Source organism: Gavialis gangeticus, unplaced genomic scaffold (assembly GCF_001723915.1).
Source record: "Gavialis gangeticus isolate Ggan-Ray unplaced genomic scaffold, GavGan_comp1, whole genome shotgun sequence".
Lineage (NCBI taxonomy): Eukaryota > Metazoa > Chordata > Crocodylia > Gavialidae > Gavialis > Gavialis gangeticus.
In genome coordinates this window covers 17,617,229-17,637,826 of record NW_017729015.1, presented here as the reverse complement: position 1 = coordinate 17,637,826, position 20,598 = coordinate 17,617,229, and the positions used below count along the sequence as shown (strand labels likewise).

At 43.0% G+C, this 20,598-nt stretch overlaps 1 protein-coding gene across 1 annotated transcript in view; it reads right to left on the bottom strand.

Annotated features, from left to right (window-relative positions):
• The window catches only part of MAN1C1 (mannosidase alpha class 1C member 1), a 75,498-nt gene that overhangs the window by 49,066 nt on the left and 5,834 nt on the right, over window positions 1-20,598 (bottom strand). Inside the window, exon 2 of the mRNA XM_019512446.1 lies at window positions 16,084-16,180. Within this exon, the coding sequence (XP_019367991.1) occupies window positions 16,084-16,180 (97 nt within the window). The remainder of the gene's footprint in view (window positions 1-16,083; window positions 16,181-20,598) is intronic.

Here is a 20,598-nt window from a genome sequence, read left to right as displayed (position 1 = left end):
TTTTTTTTTTTTTTTTTTTTTAAAACCAAAGAACTTTCAAGCTGCTCTTCTCAATCCTGACAGCAGCAATGCTATTAAAAAAGAGTCAATAATACACAGGAGGTTCACAGCACTCTTGGGCACAGCTCTGATCAAACAATAGTTTGTGCACTGGCCTGCTCCCAAAGTTTGATCCGCAGCTCTAGCAATTTCCCCATCTTCATTTATTATGTCCTCAATTTATTTTCCATTCACATGAACTGGCTCCTTCTTTGCTTCCTCTTCCCAAGCACCTCCAAGCTTGGCAAGTTAGCTATTTGTGCTCCCCGTGTGCTGGCATATTTTGGCTAAAATAAAATACTGTTAAACCTGCAGCTTGAACCTTTCCTGACAGACCAAAGCAACCATTGTTTCAATGTTGACTTTTCTTTTCTTAATTATAATCTAGCATGGAAAAAATCTCTAAGCCACTGCTGAATGATATAATCCATTCTAGAGGAGTGAGAAGAAGGAAAATAAATGAGATCAAACCAGCTGCTAATGATTTTTATACTATTGCCAGCTCTTTCAAATAAAAGGGCTAGTGATCATTCAACAAATCAGTTGCATTAACTTAAACTAAATTAAATTAAACAGAAAAACTACGTTAATGTAACAAAAGCTTTATAGACCTTTTCATGAGGAAATGGAAATTCTGAATTAAGTCCTCATTACTGTCTTTGTGCAACTTGGTATTTCAGCTGCCTATAAACCGCACCATCCGGGGTTGTGAAGCAATGTTATCTACCCCTCATGAATCCTGCAACCCCAACGACAACATTTTTCTGTTAATACTTTACTTCTGTATCTTTCCTGTTAAGGTTGTCTGTGAACCTGAAAACTTAACACCATATAAATTTGCTCCCCTTTTGGTTAAGGTAACGCAAACTAAAACTACGTGCGAGCAACTGAATAGCACTAGAAAGAGATAAAAGACACAAAAAAAATCAGTCTAAGTATTAGAAAAGATCAATTTCTTTTCTTATCAGCACATTCTCTTGCAGAATGGGAAAAAAATCTATTTGCTTTTGAGAACCCTCGTTTGTCTCTGCTTTCCAAATGAACCACCGCATGCGTCAGCACTTGAGTTACAGGACACTTTATATTCAGAATGTTTCTGTCTCCTCCATATTTGTCCTCCATTCTCTACTTTTTGTGTGTAGACCCAAATATAGAAGCCCCAAGCTATCCGACATATTACATAAGGAAGGGAAGCATACAGCCACTCATTCAAACCTTTGTCATCAGCACATCCGAGATGTCTTTCAACTCCCAGACAAACGTCTGCCAGTTTGAACAAGTACCCATAAACTTCAACACACTCAAGGCAATCCAGGAGTGGCCACCCACACTAAGTATGGACACCCAAAACATGCCAAGAGATAAGCATATGCTTTCTTGGACTAACTGCTTCCTTTTTAGCCCAAAGGGAAAAATGATCAAAGTGCTGATGATTCCTCGGAGACAGACTTAGGGAACACAAGGGTGCATAGTCTTCTGTCCCTGGCTTGAGTATGGTGAGCCATATTGTACATCTGGCTGAAAATGGCAGAACTTGGAGCAAAGTGTTTCTCAAATGAGGATACTTCACTTCCCATTCGAACCAGAAGAATTCTAACAACTGTGTTAGCAAGATCTGCCCAAACTTCTGGCCACAAGACATCTCAATCTGGTTTTCTCTGTCAACATGAGTTGATCCTCTGAATTCACAGGAAGTGATAATGAATCACACAGTTCCACCTGCACAATGTGTGTCAGCCTATGTACGGCAGAGTCCCTAGGTAAATCTGGCATCAAATACAGAACTGCACCATGAAGTGTTGGCTTTTAGGCTGTTAAGATCAAATTTTAGACATGGAGTTCTCCAGCTGGGGAGGAAATAGTTTTCCTTCTTGGTATTAGAAACTGGTCGTGCTGTTCAAATATCAATTTCCTTCAAAGTTGTAAGTCTCTCACATTCAGCCTGAACAGTCTGCAGTCTCTCTCTGGGCAAGCAGAGGATGAGGGGGAGGTGGAAAAGAAGTAAAAAAAGTTGAATTCATTTAGAAAGGTTAATATGGCAAAGTAAGCCACAGCTGGAGGAGGTCAAACTGGCCAAAGCCACTTGAAAGCACTCTTATCGTGCACTGAAAAACCGAAAGGCACTCAACAGGAAAATTAATGCCCACTGTAGTGAAAGTCCCTTAGATAGTTACTGCCCTTCCACTTGGCAGGAGAGAAAGCTCATGATAAACATCTATTGCCAGGCGAAGCTCTAGTGTCTAATACCTAGTGGCTGATCCCAAAGGTTAATCCTCTGTGCCTTGGTTTCCCCATCTGCAAAGCCCATCTTTCAGGGCTCAGCGGTTCCCTGCTGACAGGCACCAGGCTTGTGTGAAGTGTCAGGAGTATTAAAAAGTAACATTCTTGAAACTCAAATTGAAGGGTTTTTTTGTTTTTGTTTTTTTTGTTTTTGTTTTGTTTGTTTGTTTGTTTTGTTTTGTTTGTTTTTTTTTACACCCAAGAGCTTCCCAAAGGACAAACCAGTTTGACTGGACCTTTGGAACAAACCCCTTAATGCTGTATGTGCTTTGTATATGTCCAACCTGTTTCCTGTGGTCAGGATGTTTTATTGCAGGAATGCAGGTCTGCGATGGAGAGCTCAGTGAGAAATTCAAAGCAATAATGGTTCAAATAGTCCTTTGGGAGAAAGGCTTTCTGCTCTGCCTGCGTGCCAGGGCTGGGGTGCCAGTGAGATTGACATGATTATTTCCAAAGTAAGTTATTTGATGACAAGTGATGAGTAAACCTGGAGATGCTGGTTCAGTAGGTTGAAGAAAGGGGACAACAGAAACATTATTGGAGCAAAAAGCCTCTCATCTGTCCCTGAAATTAATATTAGCCTGGCTAAAGGTAATGTGATTATATACTCTTTACTTCTTCGCATGCCTCCCTGAGGAACTGCACTGCTTAACATACGGGGCCTCAGCAGGCCTATTAAAAGGAACACACGCATCCCATCTAAAACAATTATCCACGGACTTCAAGAGACACAGCTAGCAGTTAATGAGCAGAGACTGCTAATTCATCTTGCAACACAAAAAGAGAGGCCGGCTTTGCTGTAATAATCAGAAAGAAGGTGCCCTTCTATCTTCCACATACATTTCTTCAGCAGCAGCAATAGCAATGGCAGATGTGTTATGACAGCAAAAAAAGGCAAGAGGAAGCTTATAATGCTAGACAATACTTCTCCCTCCAAGAATAACACAGGTGCTCTGAGAGCAGATGGAATATCTGCTTTGGGAGATTAAGGATTGCCCATCTCCTCAGCGACACCATAGGCCAGGTAAGCCACGAACTCAACCTTCCCAACGTGTTGGCAGAGGGCCTATGCACAGAGAACACAAGCAGCAAGGGCTGAACACCGATATAGAAATAAAGCTTCCCTCTTGCCTCAGACCCAAGGCAGTGCCCCGCTGCACAGCTGAGTGGGAGGTGGCAGGCCCAGAAATGCTAGACTTGGAAAGTTTGAAGCGGACTCTCTTCTTTATGGCTAAAAGCAGCAGTTTTACAGGTAGCTGATTAGGTTCACGTTATCAAGGTTTCCTTACGCAGCAAGGTTCCAACAAATGAACTAACGGAGCAGCCCCTCAGAGACGGACTGGAGTAATGATAAGGAAAGGAACTGCTTTCTGATGGTTAGATGCAAAAATCAAAATGCTGCACTGATGACAATGTAGTTACAACTCTGCATGTGCACAGGAGTCGGGACATTCAAAGTGTCAGTCCTCCCAGCAACCAGGATTCTGCTTGCCAGGAAAAAGGGACTTTTCAGACTAGCACTAGAGTTTAATTGGAGATGCCTCATGCATGGACATTGCTCCTGTGCAGCCAGTGGAAAACTTTCACCCTCAGTCATGGGTGAAACACAAGTCTTAGTTCCTTCGCCCTTGAACTATTTGTTATAACTGTAGCGTGTCATGCAAACTTCTGAGGATCTGTGCAGGTGCTATGGGTGACTTATGCCTGCTACAAATCTCTCTGCTTGGAATTTTTTGACTCCAGGGCACCTAACATTTTAGCCAGAATGTTCAATTCGTGCAGTTTCCTTGCTCTTTCCTCCCCTGAGAAGAAATTAAATCTTCATGGGATCATCCATTCAAAAATAAAGCACTTGGCCTAAAAATGGAAATAGGCGTAGGTGCTCTTCATGGCACGTTTGTAAATCTAAGCAACTGTACTCTGTGTACGTTGACATCAGTATGGAAATGAATTGTGCCTCTGTAATAACATTTTCACCTGCAACATCTTCATATCCTGAACCAAAGCTTTCCTCTTCAAGTCCAATGCAATCTTACTTTGCATCGAGGACTGCATACAGTGAGTGCTATGGCACAGTATAATTTCTGAGAACAAACTATCATAAGTGTGAACCATTCTATTAAGAACCCCCCTCTCCACACACTTTCACACAAATGACTCAAGACAAGTCACAAGGGATTTTCTTCAAACTTCTATTTTTTCCCCAGAGAGGTGAGAACAAGCCAAGGAAATTTTAAAAATACTTGCTTTTTTAAGCTGAAAAAGTTGTAAGTCTTTACATTAAAAGTGCCTACTGCAACACTATAAATACATGAAGCTATAACCTTGAAATCAGTGACAAGGCGGATATGAAAGTTGATGTCCTTTGGGATTAGGTTAAATCTGTATTAAATGGGATGAGAGATTTTCTTCTCATCCCAAAAGGCAGCATGTTTCAGCAAGATGAAAGAATAGGAGGAATGTGGCAGATACCTAGAGAAATTACAGAGGGAATTGCTGTAAGAAAACCCAAACAATTCTACATGAGACCATCTGGAGTCAATGAAAAACAGCAAAGTCTAACACTAATCTAGACAAACAGTTGATGAGAAAAAAAAACAACAAAAGGCAATGAGAAATTTCAGTAGCACCACTCCAAAAACAAATCTTATGTAGGACTTAGGTGTTAAAACTGGGTGGATGGGAAGGATATAGGAGGGTTTTGTAATCTCTTAGGGGTTCCTTTTTTAAAAAAAGGGATGAAAAGGAGTAAATTACAAACAGAAGAGAAGAAATCTGCTGTTATCTAGTTTACCCAACTCACCCTTTCCAAGTAGGCAAGGACAAGCCAAATGTAGAAAAGCAGAAGTCACAAGATATTTTCAACATAGAAAAATTATAACTTTATTGAATAAAATGAAGTTCTAAACTTGCTCCGGTTTTCTGAAAGGGGCCTAGCATTCATCTGGTTTTGATTTTCATGTTTGCCAGACAGAAGAAAGAAGGAAGAGAGTGATATCCAATGCCCATATAGATTAAGATACCAGTAGTGATGCATTCACCTTTGGGAATTTCTGCAATGCATGCTGGAGCTCCACCCCACAGCCAGATCTGAACAAGACAGATCTGTACCCAGTGATTTCCATCAGGCCCTTGGGAGTCTACCATGCTCCACCCATGCAAATCCAGGATCTTTCTAGCATAGTGTACAACATCTAGTGAAACAATTCATGCTGAGAAGATCGTAGGATCATAGGCAAGTAAGGCTGGAAGGGACCTCAGGGGGCCACTTAGTCCAGCCCCCTGCTCACGGCAGGACTGTCCCTGGCTAGATCATCTCAGCTATAGGTCTGTCCAACCTGCTCCTGAAAACATCCAAGGATGGAGATTCCAGAAGAGGCACATACTCAGAGGCTGAATCCTGGTTCCTTTGGACATGCTGGAGAAAAGCTGCAACCAGAAGCAAAGTATGAGCACAGCATGATAACTGCATACTGTTGATGACTCTGTACTCCAAAGAGCTCATGTTCCACGGCTTCACTCTAGAACCAAACCACAAGCAAGATCCTAGGGAAGGGCGCATGGGGCAGAGCATGGGCTAGGAGTTTTATTCTGTTCCATCACCTACCTAAATATTTTCTGTGACTAGGAACCTCCACAACCAGATGTGCAAGGCACAGGCTGGGTAGGCGTTCCAGAACCAGCCAGAATTACAGCTGCCAAGGAACTTGCCACACGATTCCCACACACTTATTCACTGATCTCATTAGGGTGGTTAAAGTGCTTAGTCCTTGAATACAATCTGTACGAAGCATGGAAATAAGCAGTGAGGCCAGACAAACCAGTCCATTCACCAATTGTTCTTATCCTTTCCACAGCAACCCCCACCATGACCAACCTGAACTCTGATGTCTGGTAATTACATGTACATGTTTTAGATAACACCTGTAAGGCTTGGACAGCTTTCCCAAACCAGATTGCATGTGGCTTTGTATCTATGTGCACAAGTTAGGGAGCAGGTCCGACTGCCAGCAATGGTCGCAAGAGAAGTTTGCCTAATCATCTGAGAAAGGTATATGTTAATCAGCAGAGGGTGATCAGAGTTGTAAATGATGGTACAACATTTGGCATCCAGCTTTGTAAATTCTGTGTTAAAATTAAGCCAGCACTCTGGCTTGCTATTGAAAGTGGTGGAGTTGAAGCTGTGTTTTTGGCTTTAGCCCTGCATTGACTGCAGATCTCAAGGCAGCCTTGGCTATGGAGCTGCTACCATAATAGAGCAGAGCCAGTCAGCAATCCAACTACACCCACTCTCAGTTGGCTGCCTTTTAATCATACACTCGATATCTGTGAAGATTAGACAATTATTTCTGCATAATTAGTGTCCGGAATAAGGCACAAAACATTCATACAGAGGCTATTTTTTAAATTTTCTTTAAATATTTTTAAATAGAAGCTTACACTGTTTAAAGACAGCTTCCCGGGCTGGGAGAAAGAAGAGCAGGGAGGTTATATGTATACCACTTCCACGGTGCTCTTGCCCCCCACAGATGCTCCTGCTCAACACCCTGCTCCTGAGATCTGTCCCCAGCATGATCAATAGCAATGGTCGTGAGCACCAAACGCACACCCCTGCCTACAGATTAGCGTGGCTGAAAACACATGGCCTCTTACTGGCATACAACCCTGTGTTTTTTCTGCTTACTATCTCCTAGCCATCTAGAGAAGAAATGCTGGGCCTTATTCTCTGCCCATGATATTTGAACAGGAATGTCTTCCTTCATAGGTTTTTATTTGCTTCTTTGCTGCCTGCTTTTGCTGTTTTTCTTTTTTCCCTGTTCAGACTGTTTTTGAAAAATCCCAAGATACTCTCCAGGCTTTAGGCTTCATTAAACTCAAAATTCAGTTCAGGGTCATCAGAAGGTTCACAAAGCTCTGGAGGAAGCATGGGATGATTAATGGGTTTTATGCTGCAATAATGTGGAGTTTGCCTGGTCTTCTTAGAGATGGACCCAAACCAAAACCCTGCAGTCCAAGCTTCACAGCTGTCCTCAGTATCTGAAGGGCTGGAGTCAAACTCTTAAGTCCCAAACATACACATTCTTTGCAGTTTGTGTCTGCACTTTGCATCTTACACCAAAGTCTTACTAAGCTGAGTGTTTCAGGTCTGTTTGACTTGGAAACTCCAAGCTAAATTCAAGGGGTGTGAATCCACGTGGACCAAATCCAATGTTTGCACAAACCCCTGTAATGCAAAATTGCTATGGGTCTAATCCAAAGAACCCTGGAGGCAACAGGGGCTTTGACTCAGACTCAGGAAGACTATGCTGCACGAGGGGCGATACACATCACTGATTTTTTAGTTTGGTGGCTGAACAAATTGTAAATTGTTATTTCAGATCCATAACTAAGGATTTTTTCTATTTTTTTTAGCAAATCAGCCCCTGCCCCCTCCCAAAATGTCATTCAAGCGAAAATTAAAGTGCAGCAGAGGATACTTAAAAGGAAAGGACTAGATTTGCCAGTCAACTTAGGAGCCATTCCCAGGAGCTATAGTTGGTGGTAATGGTAGCAGCAGGGCCTCCTCATGCTCTACACTCCAGTGCACAGAGACCCACTCAGGACATCCTGGTTGAAACCTCCCGCATCTCTCCATGATTCAAAGCAGGAACTTCAACTTCCATCTCTCAAGCATCTCTCTCAGGTATGAGGAATTTGGGGGCAGTTTCTCCCAAGTGGTCCTGTTGAAACTGTCCTATTTTGTACACAAGAGAAAGCAACAGTAACAGGCAGTCAGGCCGCTCACTTAGGATAGCAGCTAGCCTGGGTTCAGCCCTTGTCCCAGTGAATGTTTAATTATTCAGACAAAGTGGGATAACTGCAACAAGAGTGAGCGAGAGACTTGCTGCAGGATACCCTAAAAGTCCTTTTTGTCCCTCGAGAGATGGAAAACTTCAGTTCAGATCTCTGCTGCGAATCAGACCTATCCAACACAGGCTGTAAAATACAGGCATAGCTCCTCCTCCCCTCTCCATTTTGTGAATGGCCCTTAAGTGCCTTATGAATCATGCCTGGAAAAAATAAATCCAAAATGTTTCAATTTAGAAATGTCAAAATGAACCATTTTGACATTTCCAGAAATACTTTTCATTTCGTTTCAGCTGAAAAACTCTTTGCTGAATTCACAAATAGTTTGGGCTGCCCTGAAAGTGCCTTTCTTGGTGAATACATGCTTTGTTGAAAACACTTTGCCCAGTTCAAGATGTCAGTGCAGTGCTTTGACAAATCTGTATAGTTTTCTCAGTGCATGTATGGGTTTTTTCTTTCCCATACCACATTTCCCTTTGGAATATGTTAGAACCTTTATATGTGAAAAGGAAAATAGCACCCAACTAAAATTAAGAATTCACTGCAATCCCTGCACTGGCCTTATGCAGACTGCTACCACACTGATGATTAAGCAGTGTCAGAAATCAGGGCACATACCATGCTAAGAAATCTTCAAGAGCAGGGATCAGCAACCTTGTATGGGACAGAAAGCTGAACTAAAACATGGCTTGGTCTGGAGGTGGGCCACCACTTACCCCTGCTGCTGAATTCCTGCCACCCCTTCCGTGACCCAGCTGCCAATTCCCTTGCTACTGAATTGCTGTTGGTGTCCCAGCTTTGCAGGCTGGATGAGAAATCGTTTGGTGTGCTAGATTTAGCCAGCGGGCTGTGCTGACTCCTGTTCAAGAGCATTCAGAGTTGTGAGGCTGAAAGTAAAGTACTTTTTCCTACAAATGAGTAACTATGCCTCGCTGTGGTAACCACAATAAGGAGGTGGTTTTAGTGATAAGGTTCCACAGAGCAACATGGAAGGTCTGAGTTCAGGAGATGACAACCTTACCTCCCAATTCAGGAGGCCTCCATCACTCCACATGAGGAGAGAAGTCTGGCGAGATGAACATGGGCAGCTGATCCGCTGTGGTGTGCACTCAGGGATTTCAGAACTTGTCTCCCCATGGCGTTATTCAGGAATGACAATGTGGAGTAAGCTACACTAGAATTAGGCATCCACACACAGCTATTGTGGAATAGTTACTGCACTTCATTTTGTACCCTACCTTCAAATGAAAAAGCCTCCAAATGTAGACAAGCTGCCTTTGTGTACCAGGGAGCAACCGTCCCTAGCCCTGATCCACACATAGGTATGTGTCTGTGGGAGGGCTAATGATGTACCCTGTTTGTCTGGAGGGATGAATCTTTGGCAGGTGGGAGGAGGGGAAAAAACACAGGGATAAATGTCAGCTCCAGTATGAATCATCCAACAAATACCCAACAACTTCGATGCTTGGATGGATATCCTGAATCACAGCTTCATGCTGACAGGAAATAAGTTTGGTGCTACAGATTTCTGCGGCAGCAGAAGCCAGTGTAAACTCAAAATGCCTTTCCTTAAAAATAATATTCAACTGGGTAATAAGCTACTCTCAAAAGCGGCTAGCAAGTGACAGTATTCTGGGAACAGCGGAAACATCTTCATTAGTGCTGCAGGGGGGAGGGGAATAGTTTTCTCCTTAAAAAGGACATGAAGCAAAAAGCATAATATGATATGAAGCAATTGAAGGGAATAATTCTGCAAATTCAGAGAACATTTTTTTTAATCACATAAAATGACACTCCAGGGCTCTGCAATTTTGTGATCACAGGGAAAAAGGCACGAACACGAGCCAAAAAATACTCTGTTGAGTGAGCATGCATTCGGAGTTTAACATTTCTCTTCTTGCACCAAGAATGCTGCTATTAAATATTTTCATCCAATTACCTTCCCAGTGTTAAATACATATACATCAACTCCCATTGCTTCTAATTGGCTTATGTAGCTTACTTGCCAGCTTTATTGTCTCCTCACTAAATCACTGGTAACAAAGCATGCAGCTATTTGGAAAATGTGTAGTCAACAGGGAGAATGAATAGTTCAAGGGACTGATAATGGGACAGGAAGCCCTTTGTATCCAGAGAACGCGTCTGATCCCAGCAACTCGTTAATGGTGACCAAAAGCTAAACTGTTAGGACCATAGCAGAAGTCCATATAAAAAGGAGTTTAGGTGGCAATAGTTTAGTAGAGGTGTTGTCTGCATCATAAAGACCACCCACAGAATTGGTACTGGTTGATCCTTTGGAAGCCAGTCTCACAGACTAAATGAGCCCTGGATAGTAAAAAAAGTTACCTGAGACACCGTGGAGTCCCCATCCTTGGAGGTTTTTAAGACCCTTGTAGACAAAACCTTAGCTGGGACGATCTAGTTAGGGCTGGTTCTGGTTTGAGCAGGGTTGGAATAGATGCGACCTCCTGAGCTCCCTTCCAACCCTCATTTTCTATGAGTCTATGGTTGTAGCAAGTGGATGAGTAATGCTTTCCCAGCACCCTGGGTTAGGCCTTTCATTTCTGGAACCATCCATCTGGTATCTTCTTGAATGCATTACACCATATATTTTCATCACTTTCCCTTCTCTTTTCCCAAGCTGTTGCAATCCCTGTCCAGCTAAGGGATCCAAAACAGCCTGGTTTCCCAGCAGCTGGGGCCAATGACATCTCCTCATCAAAACAAACTGTCAGCACAGTGCAGGAAGCTCACAGGCACCCGAGCCAAGTACATGAATTGAACCTGTGCACCCGCTGATTTTCCAAGAATTGTTGATACAGTGTCCACAGACCCGATCTACTGTGCACACTGTGTACTCCATCGCCAAAACACTCGAACACGGAACAATACCAAGAACTGTCTGCAGAGATGAACTCTAAACGTCTTGCATCATTTATACCAAGCTGCCGTGAGATCCATGGTTTTCAGACTGTTTGACCTGCCTGGGTCCCAAATGTGACAGTTGTCACATATATTCACATCAGAGAAACTTGCAGAGGTTCACAAAGAAGTACAAATTCAGCTTCTGCTGAAAGCAGCAGCAGCAGCCTTGACAAGACAATTTGAGATGCTAAATGAGATTCCCAGTTAGTGACAAAAAGATCTAGTTAGGGATTGCTATTTTTACACTAAAATTAGTATATTAAAGAGCTGTTAGGCTGTGAAAAGTGACTGTATAATGGTATTGTAAGATTCCATATTTATTTGCTGTCAGTGATTTCTGAGCAAATTAGCTTAGGTTACAAGTCAAAAGATGGATTTTTCTAACTGTCAGCCCTGCACACTCCATAAAATATCTGAAAAAAAAAAATCAAGCTTTTTACCTTATCGCTGCAATAAAGACCCTGCAATCAAAATGTTACTGACAATTTGGCTGATGCACAAGCAGAAAGAGATGCCAGTCTGCTCTCCCATAGCTACAGAAATGCTGCAAAGCTAACAGGATTTAAAAACATTTTGTCAGAAAAATAAGAGGCCATGACAGATACGGGGAGAGGGCAGAATAATAAGTCTGTTATACCACACTGTTATAGTGAGAAGTGTATGTGAAACACCTTAGTACGTAACTTTATCTTCCCCCAGCTCTCTCACTCCAGGGATCGAGATATGCTATATAAACATTTGTTTATGCTCAGCAACATGAAAGATGGGAACCTGGAGATACCAAGGATGGCAGGGATTAAATTACTCAAATCTTACTGGAGATGCAAACCAAAACTCAGGAAAAAAAAATACTTCTACCAATTCTAGCCAGATGTTTCTTTTCTATGCTTATAAGACAGTGTCATTTTCAGACCAATATCTTTCCTACATCAATATCCTTTGGGCCTGATCCTGAGATGATGGGCATGCACAGATCCCACTCAAGTCTGGCCCCGTATAAAATGGAGGAAGAAAATCAAGGGGAATAATAAAAACTGAGGTTAGAGCAAAATAAGAGTGCAGTGTGACATGGGATTATATCATTCATGATAGATCCTTCCTTATACCATTAGCAGCATGATTCATCACTCCAAGGCACTAGCTCTCAGTAATATCACCGAGTGTAGGTGAAATAGCAGTGTATGTTCTACAGTGTGTTCACCCCACTGTAAAGATGGAAAGCTGACTAATGATCTCTAATGGGCTTCAGATTGCAAGAGTCATAGTTTACTCATTTACATTTGTATACATGAGTTACAGAATCATAGGAAGTGAGGGTTGGAAGGGACCTCTGGAGGTTACATCTAGTCCAAGCTGCTGCTCAAAGCAGGACCAGCCCCAACTAGATCATCCCAGCCAAAGCTTTGTCTAGCTGGGTCTTAGACACCTCCAAGGATGGAGAGTCCACCACCTCTCTGGGGAGCGTGTTCCAGAGAAGCTGTTTTACTACCCTCCTAGTAAGATTTTCCCAATATCTAACCTAAACTTCCCCTGCTGCACCGTGAGCCCATTGCTCCTTGTTCTGTCATCAGCCACCACTAAGAACAGTCCAGCTCCATCCTCTTTCAAACCCCGCTGCGGGTAGTTGAAGGCTGCTAGCAAGTCCCCTCTTGGTCTTCTCTTCTCTTCTTTAGACTGAATAAGTCCAGTTCCTTCAGTCTTTCCTCAGAAGTCATGTGTCCCAACCCCCATTTTGGTGGCCCTTTCATTATGCACAGAAAATTAAAAGAGTCTTGGTGCCAGTTGATCAGGAGCATCAAATTCTAAGCATGTTACTTAAGTAACAAGTTTCAGGTTACAACGAACGGCACTTACAACATTTATAAATTGACACTGTTTCGACTTTGACATCAGTTTCAAGTTTACAACGCTTGATCCGACGCGACACTGGTGAACAAGTTTGCTGCGCCACCTGTCTCGCTGGAGAACCTCTCTCCAAACTTCCTTGGACACCTTCTTTAAGAAAGCCAACGAGACTCCAGAAAAACCTGCAGCTGAGACTCTTGAAAAGATTCCAGCCAACCTTCAAAAAGTCCAACCAAGAGCCCTCCAAGAAGTCCAGCAAAGTCAACAAAAAGTCAAAGTAGTCCTTCCAAATCAACAGGATTGCTATTTACACTATAAACGTATTATGTAGCTATATTACTCATCTATAATTGAGTACAAAATTCTAGGTTATTTTTGGTGAAAATAGGGCATCAGGCCTTGGTTCAGGAACAGATCCCCCATTTATAACATGGTTTCCTATGGGAAAATCAGTTCCAAGTTACAACGTTTTGACTGAAGATGCCGTTTTCAGGAACCAATTGTGTCGTAAGTCCAAGGACTCCCTGTATAAGAACAAATTTACCATAGAAGACCAGCAGTTAAGTAAGTTTAGAATCTTGCCTCCAAGTCCGTGCCCTGCTGAAGGCGGCAAACGCCATACAGCCTAGCCAGCAGTGTATCTTTAGGCATAGGAATCCAAAAGGAACCCCTCCCTCAAATCACTGAATGGGAAGGAGTATCACATGGGAGAAGACTGGGAAGATGTGATGGGGCAGTTCTGCATGGTCCCTTATAAGCAGAATTAGCTCAGTGGGGAGGAAGGAAATGAGGTGGGGACGTGGCAGCGGAGTTCTGGCCCTGCTCCCCACCCCTGGCGGCTGGCGAGACAAATGCTAACACTTCACTGCTCCATAACAGCACAGACAGAATCACAGGCAGGAACAGAAGGTGAATGTTTGTTTTGTGCTTCTGCTGCCATTTGCCAGAATATAGTTGATAAAAAGCAGTTCCCCTGCTTCCCTCAGGGGGAGGCTGCTGAAAACCAAGGCTTGGCTATAAGTGAGCATCACTTCCACAACAGGAAAATGCATCACCCCTGAAGAACTTGATTACTTTTCAGTCACACAAACATGTTTTAAAATAGCCCCAAAGAGGTGTCCTCCCTCCCACACAGAAGCAGCTGTAGAGAAATCTCAGCTGAGTTTTGACACCTCCAGTCAGAAGAATACCAGGGTTGCCTACGATACATCTGTGGCTTGAGTAAGAAAAAAAAAAAAAAGCATTATGAGGGGAAAAAAGAAATCAGTATCCCCCATAATTTTAAGATGCTTCTGAATACAACAGGGATGCACGATCATGGCAGGGGACTGCCTGATGCTTCATTTCTAGAGTCAGCAGCAGTTTGAAAGGGAAAAAAGAAAATCTGGCAGTAAGAAATGCACTATGTAGCATCTCCTCAGCAATTGCCTGCAAAACCCTTGGGCTCCAGGGTGTTTTCCTTGAGAGCCCTCACAGACATGTTACAAGCAAGCACAAGTACCACCAATTGTTCTAGCATGAGAAACGCATTTAAAACCTTTCAATATTTTGATCTGTTTACAGCCACCTCCCTTTGGGAATTCTGACAAGTTCTGCAGAAGAGAAAAGCTCTGATGCACCAAACCAACAGGAGCAGCAAAATGCAAAGTCTAAACTAGGAGGCAAGATGCAGGAAGCAGTTCTGGAGGGGCGTGGGGGGATGGGGGTCATGGTCTTGGTCCTGGGGAGGAACAGAGAAAGGGTTTGGTAATAAAAATGGGGGACAGCAAACTCTGGAGCCCTGAATATCATAAGTAGACACAATGCAAACATCCCTACCCTCTTCTACGAAGGCACTTTCTGCGACGTAAGTATGGGCCCCAAGGAAACAAAAGAAAAGTGAAGTACCTTGTCTGGGGTGATAGGGACTCCAGGACAGAGCTACAAATGGAAGTCAGGTCTCCAGTCCCACAACTACTCTACACACCATCCCTCCCTCTCTGAAGATACCAGCTGCTCCGAGATCCCTACTGTGCTGTGCCAACACATCTGAACTCTCATTCAGCACCCTCATGCTGAAACCGCTCCAACCCACCATGCTCAGATTCTTCGCACACTTCCACAAAACTAATTATCACCTTATGAATGTGCATTAAAACTGCACCTACAGGTCATCTGAGGTTGAGGATCATGCTTAGCCCTGAACTTCTGAGCTGGAAGGGGTTAGCAGCCTCACAGAAGAGAGTAAAGGGTTTATTTTCACTGCCTCCGTCACACTGTTTATTCACTGAAAAAATCTACTTCCACCCTCCCCTGGATACAGGACTCTGGGATATTACATCCGACTGCGGGCAGGATAGGGTCTGGGGACACCCCTGCTGAAACAGGAGAAGAGCCTTCCTCTTCACATGACCTCTTGCTGGAGGGAAGTGAAAGGAGTGGTTAAGAGGAAATGGCCAGCCCTTCCTTTTGTCACCACTTCCCCAAATGCTGGGCACTTTCCCATCAGCACGATCATTTTAGCATAGGCTGTGCTGTAGAAGATGGAGCCAAGCAGAAAGTCATTTGATAAGCTGGTGAAATGGAAGAGAATAGACTTGTATCCAAAATGGTCTGGGTAACAGCTCAGAAATACAAAAAAGAAAATGCCAGCTGCTTAGCACTGGAATTATGCAAGTTACCAAAAAATGTAATCTGCTAAAGAGCAAAATTTTACAAGTCAGTAAGCACACAGTGCAAAGCACCTTTAATACTGATTCACTTATTCAATATTTCATGAGATCCAAATCCTTGCTCACCAGTGAGGCAATTCGAGGAAAAACACTCCATTTGGTCAAAAACCTGACGTTTACAAGCTCGAGCAGCAGCGTTATCAGGTTTGGAGTGACTTCCTGCTTTAGTAACAAAATTGGTCAGTTTTATAACAGCTCTGCAACTCTCAGACACATTATGTGCTGGCTGTAAATAAAGTGATCTTAGTTGGGGGTTCCAAAAAGCCCAGATGTCCAAGCTGCCACAGAAACCCACTGGGACTTAAACTCGTCAATCCTGAAACCAAGGACTTTGAACAGTCCAGCCCCAGTTCCATCTCTACGCACTCTGTGAAAAGGGAAAGAGGCCGAGGTAACACAGGTTTTGAATACTGCATTAAACACAGCGACGACTCACCAAACATGTTACCAATGTGCCCATTCTTAGTTAGTGGCCGAAGTTCATTTTTTCCTAGTGCATACAGCTTGTAGTTGTCCCAAGCAAACTTCATCATCTGCACACAAAAAAAGAAAAAAAAGAGTTAAAAATAAAGCACTTTGCAAAACAGTGAGATTTTATTAAACTTCAAACTCAATGTAAGGCTTGATTCTAATTAGAGGCAAGTCCCAGTAATTGCCAGTGCCATACTAAAGGCAAAAACCTAAGCCAAACTTCACCATCTACATCAGAGTCCTGCCAGAGGTTCCCACTTGCTGTTATACTTTTACTAGGTCATATTTCAACCTTGACAGTGTGGAGCCATCAGTTCTGGCACATAAATTTGGGACTGTGATGTTTCCAGAGTACAAGACACTGTGTACCTGTTTCTCATCTGGTACCTTGTTGTAAAGCTCAATGGCAACTCTAGTTGAACAATTCCTTTGAACTTGCCATCTCCTACCCAACAACCGCTGATATCTCAGAATGGTGGTTAAAACTGGGTTGAAAAGGTAACTGCTGAAGCTGGCAAATCAAAAATTCCTCCCCAGTAGATAGTATGTTTTCAGTATAAAGCTCCTTTTGATATGGATTATCAGGTGACCATAGGACTAACCCTTCAGCTGCCCTGCTACAGAATGTGAGCATATTTGTATAGACAGGCTTTAAAAGGAAGCATCAACTGGCCCATGCCATGCACTGGATTCTCTAGAAGAGAGAGAAGATACTGTTCCTAGGTTAAACATTAGGAAAAGCTTAAAACAGTGTGATGTTTAATGTGACCCTTCATTCAGTGAATTTAATAGCAGATGTTTTACAGGAGAAGGGCAGAATCCAAGAACTTTCCGTCAGGACTCAATAGCATCTCTTTGCTAGAACCCTGCGTAGTCAGGAAGATGGACTTGATGACTTCTGAAAAGCCCCTTCCAAGTCGCACAGATCTGACCAGAGCTGTTTGAATTGAGATGGGCTTCCAAGAGGTCACCAAGTTCACCTTCCAGGGAGGCCTCACGACTAGTGAGTTGGTTGGTATGGATGCCAACAAATACAGCTTCTTCCTTCCACACACACCGTTGGCTACAGCTGGAAGGAAACATTTAAACTGACAGGTATTGCGTTCTCCCGATCAAAGGGCCACACTCATCCGCTTCCAAGGAGCCCCTTAAACAAAACCACCTTTTACGAGTCCCCGCAGCCCTGCTCTGCCCAGGACCCACCAGAGCGTTTTACGTGACCTGTGCTTTCCTTTGACTCCTGCTCTGGCGTCAAGCCAGAGAGGAATGTGGCTCTGGAGGATCAACAGTATTTTCTACCTCTGCTTACCCACAATAAAGTATTTCCTACTGTAGGGAGGCACTTCACAGATTATAGACGAGGGGGAAAGTGTGATGAAAACAATCTCCCTTAGGTAACTGTTGCCGTTGTCTGTATCCAAACTCCCTGGTCTATCGAGGACTAAATATTCAGGCTCCTTCAGTCCAACACTTTCAGCTGCCTTCTCTTGCCTTTCCTCTCCAGCTGTACATGTCCCAAACCCAGTGTAGCGAGTATCTGGCAGGCTCCACCTTAATTAGCACATGCACAAAAAGCCACATCACCAGTAATTTTTTTTAAGCATCCAGCTTCCAAAGTAAAGTTTCAGAGAGCTAGTTGTATGAATGAGGATAAACATTTGCAGAACTGACTGATAACATTAAGGCTCCAATACCACCAGAAGGAGGACTTCTGGCTGAATAAAGCAAGCCACTTTGGCTTTATAAATTCAGAGCAGGATGAATTAGTCACTAAAGCTCATTGATTTGAGAAACCCAAGTAATGACCGGTAAAGAAACAGCCTCCCCATAAAAGGCACTCGAGGAGGCATCAATCATATGACTCAAGGCTTTCATTTATTTTTTTCTAGCTCTACAAGGTTTTTCAGTGAAATTTTTAATAGGAATTTTTCATTGTTTTTACCATGCTCTTAGGAGTGATCTTTAGGGAGCTCTAGGGTGTTTCCTTGATGATATTCAGCAATGCTCTTTCATCCTTCAAGGATGGATGCTAGTATAGTCCAATAAAAGTAGGAGAGAGCCCTACTTTGTATTTATTCTTCAAGGGGCTCCCAGGAAGAATATTTTCCTGCAGTCTGAGATAAAGACTCAGGCACAGGAAGAGAAGGGACTGTGGAAGCTGTTCATTTGTTTTCCCTTCTAGATCCTGAGAGAGGAAGGCAGCACCCCTGTCGGTGCTGGCTGAATAGATGTTAGTTCCACCTAGCTGGAAAAACATCCACTGCTGTAAAGGAATTCCACACGTGTAACACTTCACCTTTGAACTAGGTGAGGATAAAAAGCAGAGAGAGGAGTTTAAGGGGCCATCCCGCCTGGCATTCTTATAACACCTGCTGCTTGGTACTGATATATTGCAAATGGCAAAACATTTGTTCTTCAAAGTATCCTGGATTCCCAGGGGTCTGTTCTCTCTTGTGCAGATGGATCAGTGGCATCCCGAGAGGGTTAAAATCACCATTCAAGGCAGGAAAATTGCTCCCACCTTCCCTGCAAGTTTAGTGGCAGAACTTTAATAGGAGCTCCCTTCCTATTAAAGGATGGAAGTTCATTTGCTTGCTGGTACAAAGCACAGCTAGCCTCAAAGGGGTTGATTCTATCACCCATCGAAAGTTAGGGCTGTTCTGCCAGCATTTTTACAAGGAACTCCTGACAAAGTGTTTTACTTGAAGATGTAAGCCCCAAACATCCCACCCCAAATGCTACCTGGGCAAACGAATTTACAGAGCCTCTCTCTTTCCTCACTAGGCTGCATTTTTGCTTTTTTCCTTTATTTGCCTATACAACCATTTTGAATGTGAAATTGTTATGGTGTTACAAAAAGTGTCAGTACAAAGTGATTTCCTGCTTAGCTATGGTGGCTAAGAAAACAAACTTTTTTTTTGTTGATATTGCTCTGGATTGATAATCCTAGAGATCAGAGTAGATATGATATGCTGCCTAGAGATATTGAAAGGTTGCTGTTTTTCCTTTGCATGAGAAAAAAACTCAACTGCAGTTTCTAAAACACTGGTTTATTTGTGTAGCAAGATCCATGATGTGGTTCTCTCTTGTACTCCAGACTCTCCCCGATGACTGGTTCAGAAGCAGCATTTGGGTAAGTGTAAGCGTGCCAAAAGTTTTCATACCATTCTACCAAGTCAGCCCTTTTGCAACAGTCTTGTTCAGTTCAAATTTAGCAGCACATTTCACAAGCCACCAGACTTGAGATTAATCATGCATCAGAAAGTAGAAATCCATCTTTATATGGTTTAAAGGCCTGGTATCTAGCTCTGAAGCATTTTAGATGATGGTGGCTACAAAAGTCTTGCTGAAAGTGATATGGGGGGGAAAAAAAAACTGCAAATGGAAAAAATCAGCACAACGTGATGCTAATGCCTGGTTCATGATGAAACACCAAGGTTAAAAAGGAACACTTTCTATCATTTCAGACTCTGGCAACTCATGATATATCCAGAGCTTTAATACTATGTCATTTTACAGCTGGAAAAAAAATTGGTATTAGGTCTACGGAAATTACACAAGCTGGTTCACAGCTTCAGAAGTTGTGCTTGCCCATGTGCTGCATGCCACCCAATGGGACAATTATTGATCTGGCCCTGCAATTCTAATCCCCCCATCTTCCCATTGATTTATAGTACAGATTCTGAGTTATAATTGAACTTGTCAAATTGCTTTTCCTCTCCGAGATGTGTAATCCACCTTATTTCCCCCACAGATTTCCAACTACCATTTTCAATAGCATTGTCAAGCTTTGATACCACATCATAAATATATATATTTTTTTTACTTAGTAGAGCAACAATGAAGTACTTGAAAATGCGCACTGTCGATACAATTTCCTTCTCGCTGTTTATGCCGCGCGTAATTTTGTACTCCTCTCACTTCAGACAAGGGAAGCCAGTTATGGCCTCAATCCTATAAGCTGTTTTACAGAGGGACCTGACATCAATGGGTGTTGGGCACAGAACAGCTTGCAGGTTCTTAACATCGCAGTGTTATGGTCTCAACCACAGAGCACAGAAAAGATGGTTTGAAACTGACTTCATTTGGGGTATTTTTTTAAAGCTTTTTTTAAAAAAAAGATCTGGGCAAAATTTCATAGATTCATAGATTAAGGGTCAGAAGGGACCTAGTAGATCTTCTAGCCTGACCCCCCGCCAGGGCGGGAGAACAACAAAAAACCCCAAAAAGAGAAACGGGACTCAAATGAGTCCAGCCAGGTAGGCATCCAGCCTCTCCTTAAAGACCCCCAGGGTAGGGGCCAGCACCACTTTCCTTGGAAGTTGGTTCCAGCTCCTAGCCGCCCTAACTGTGAAGTAGTTTTTGCGGATGTCCAATCTATACCTCCTCTCCATCAACTTGTGCCCATTACTCCTTGTTATGCCAGTGGGCGCTAGGGGAAACAGCGTCTCCCCCAAACCCTTCTGGTCCCCCCTAGTGA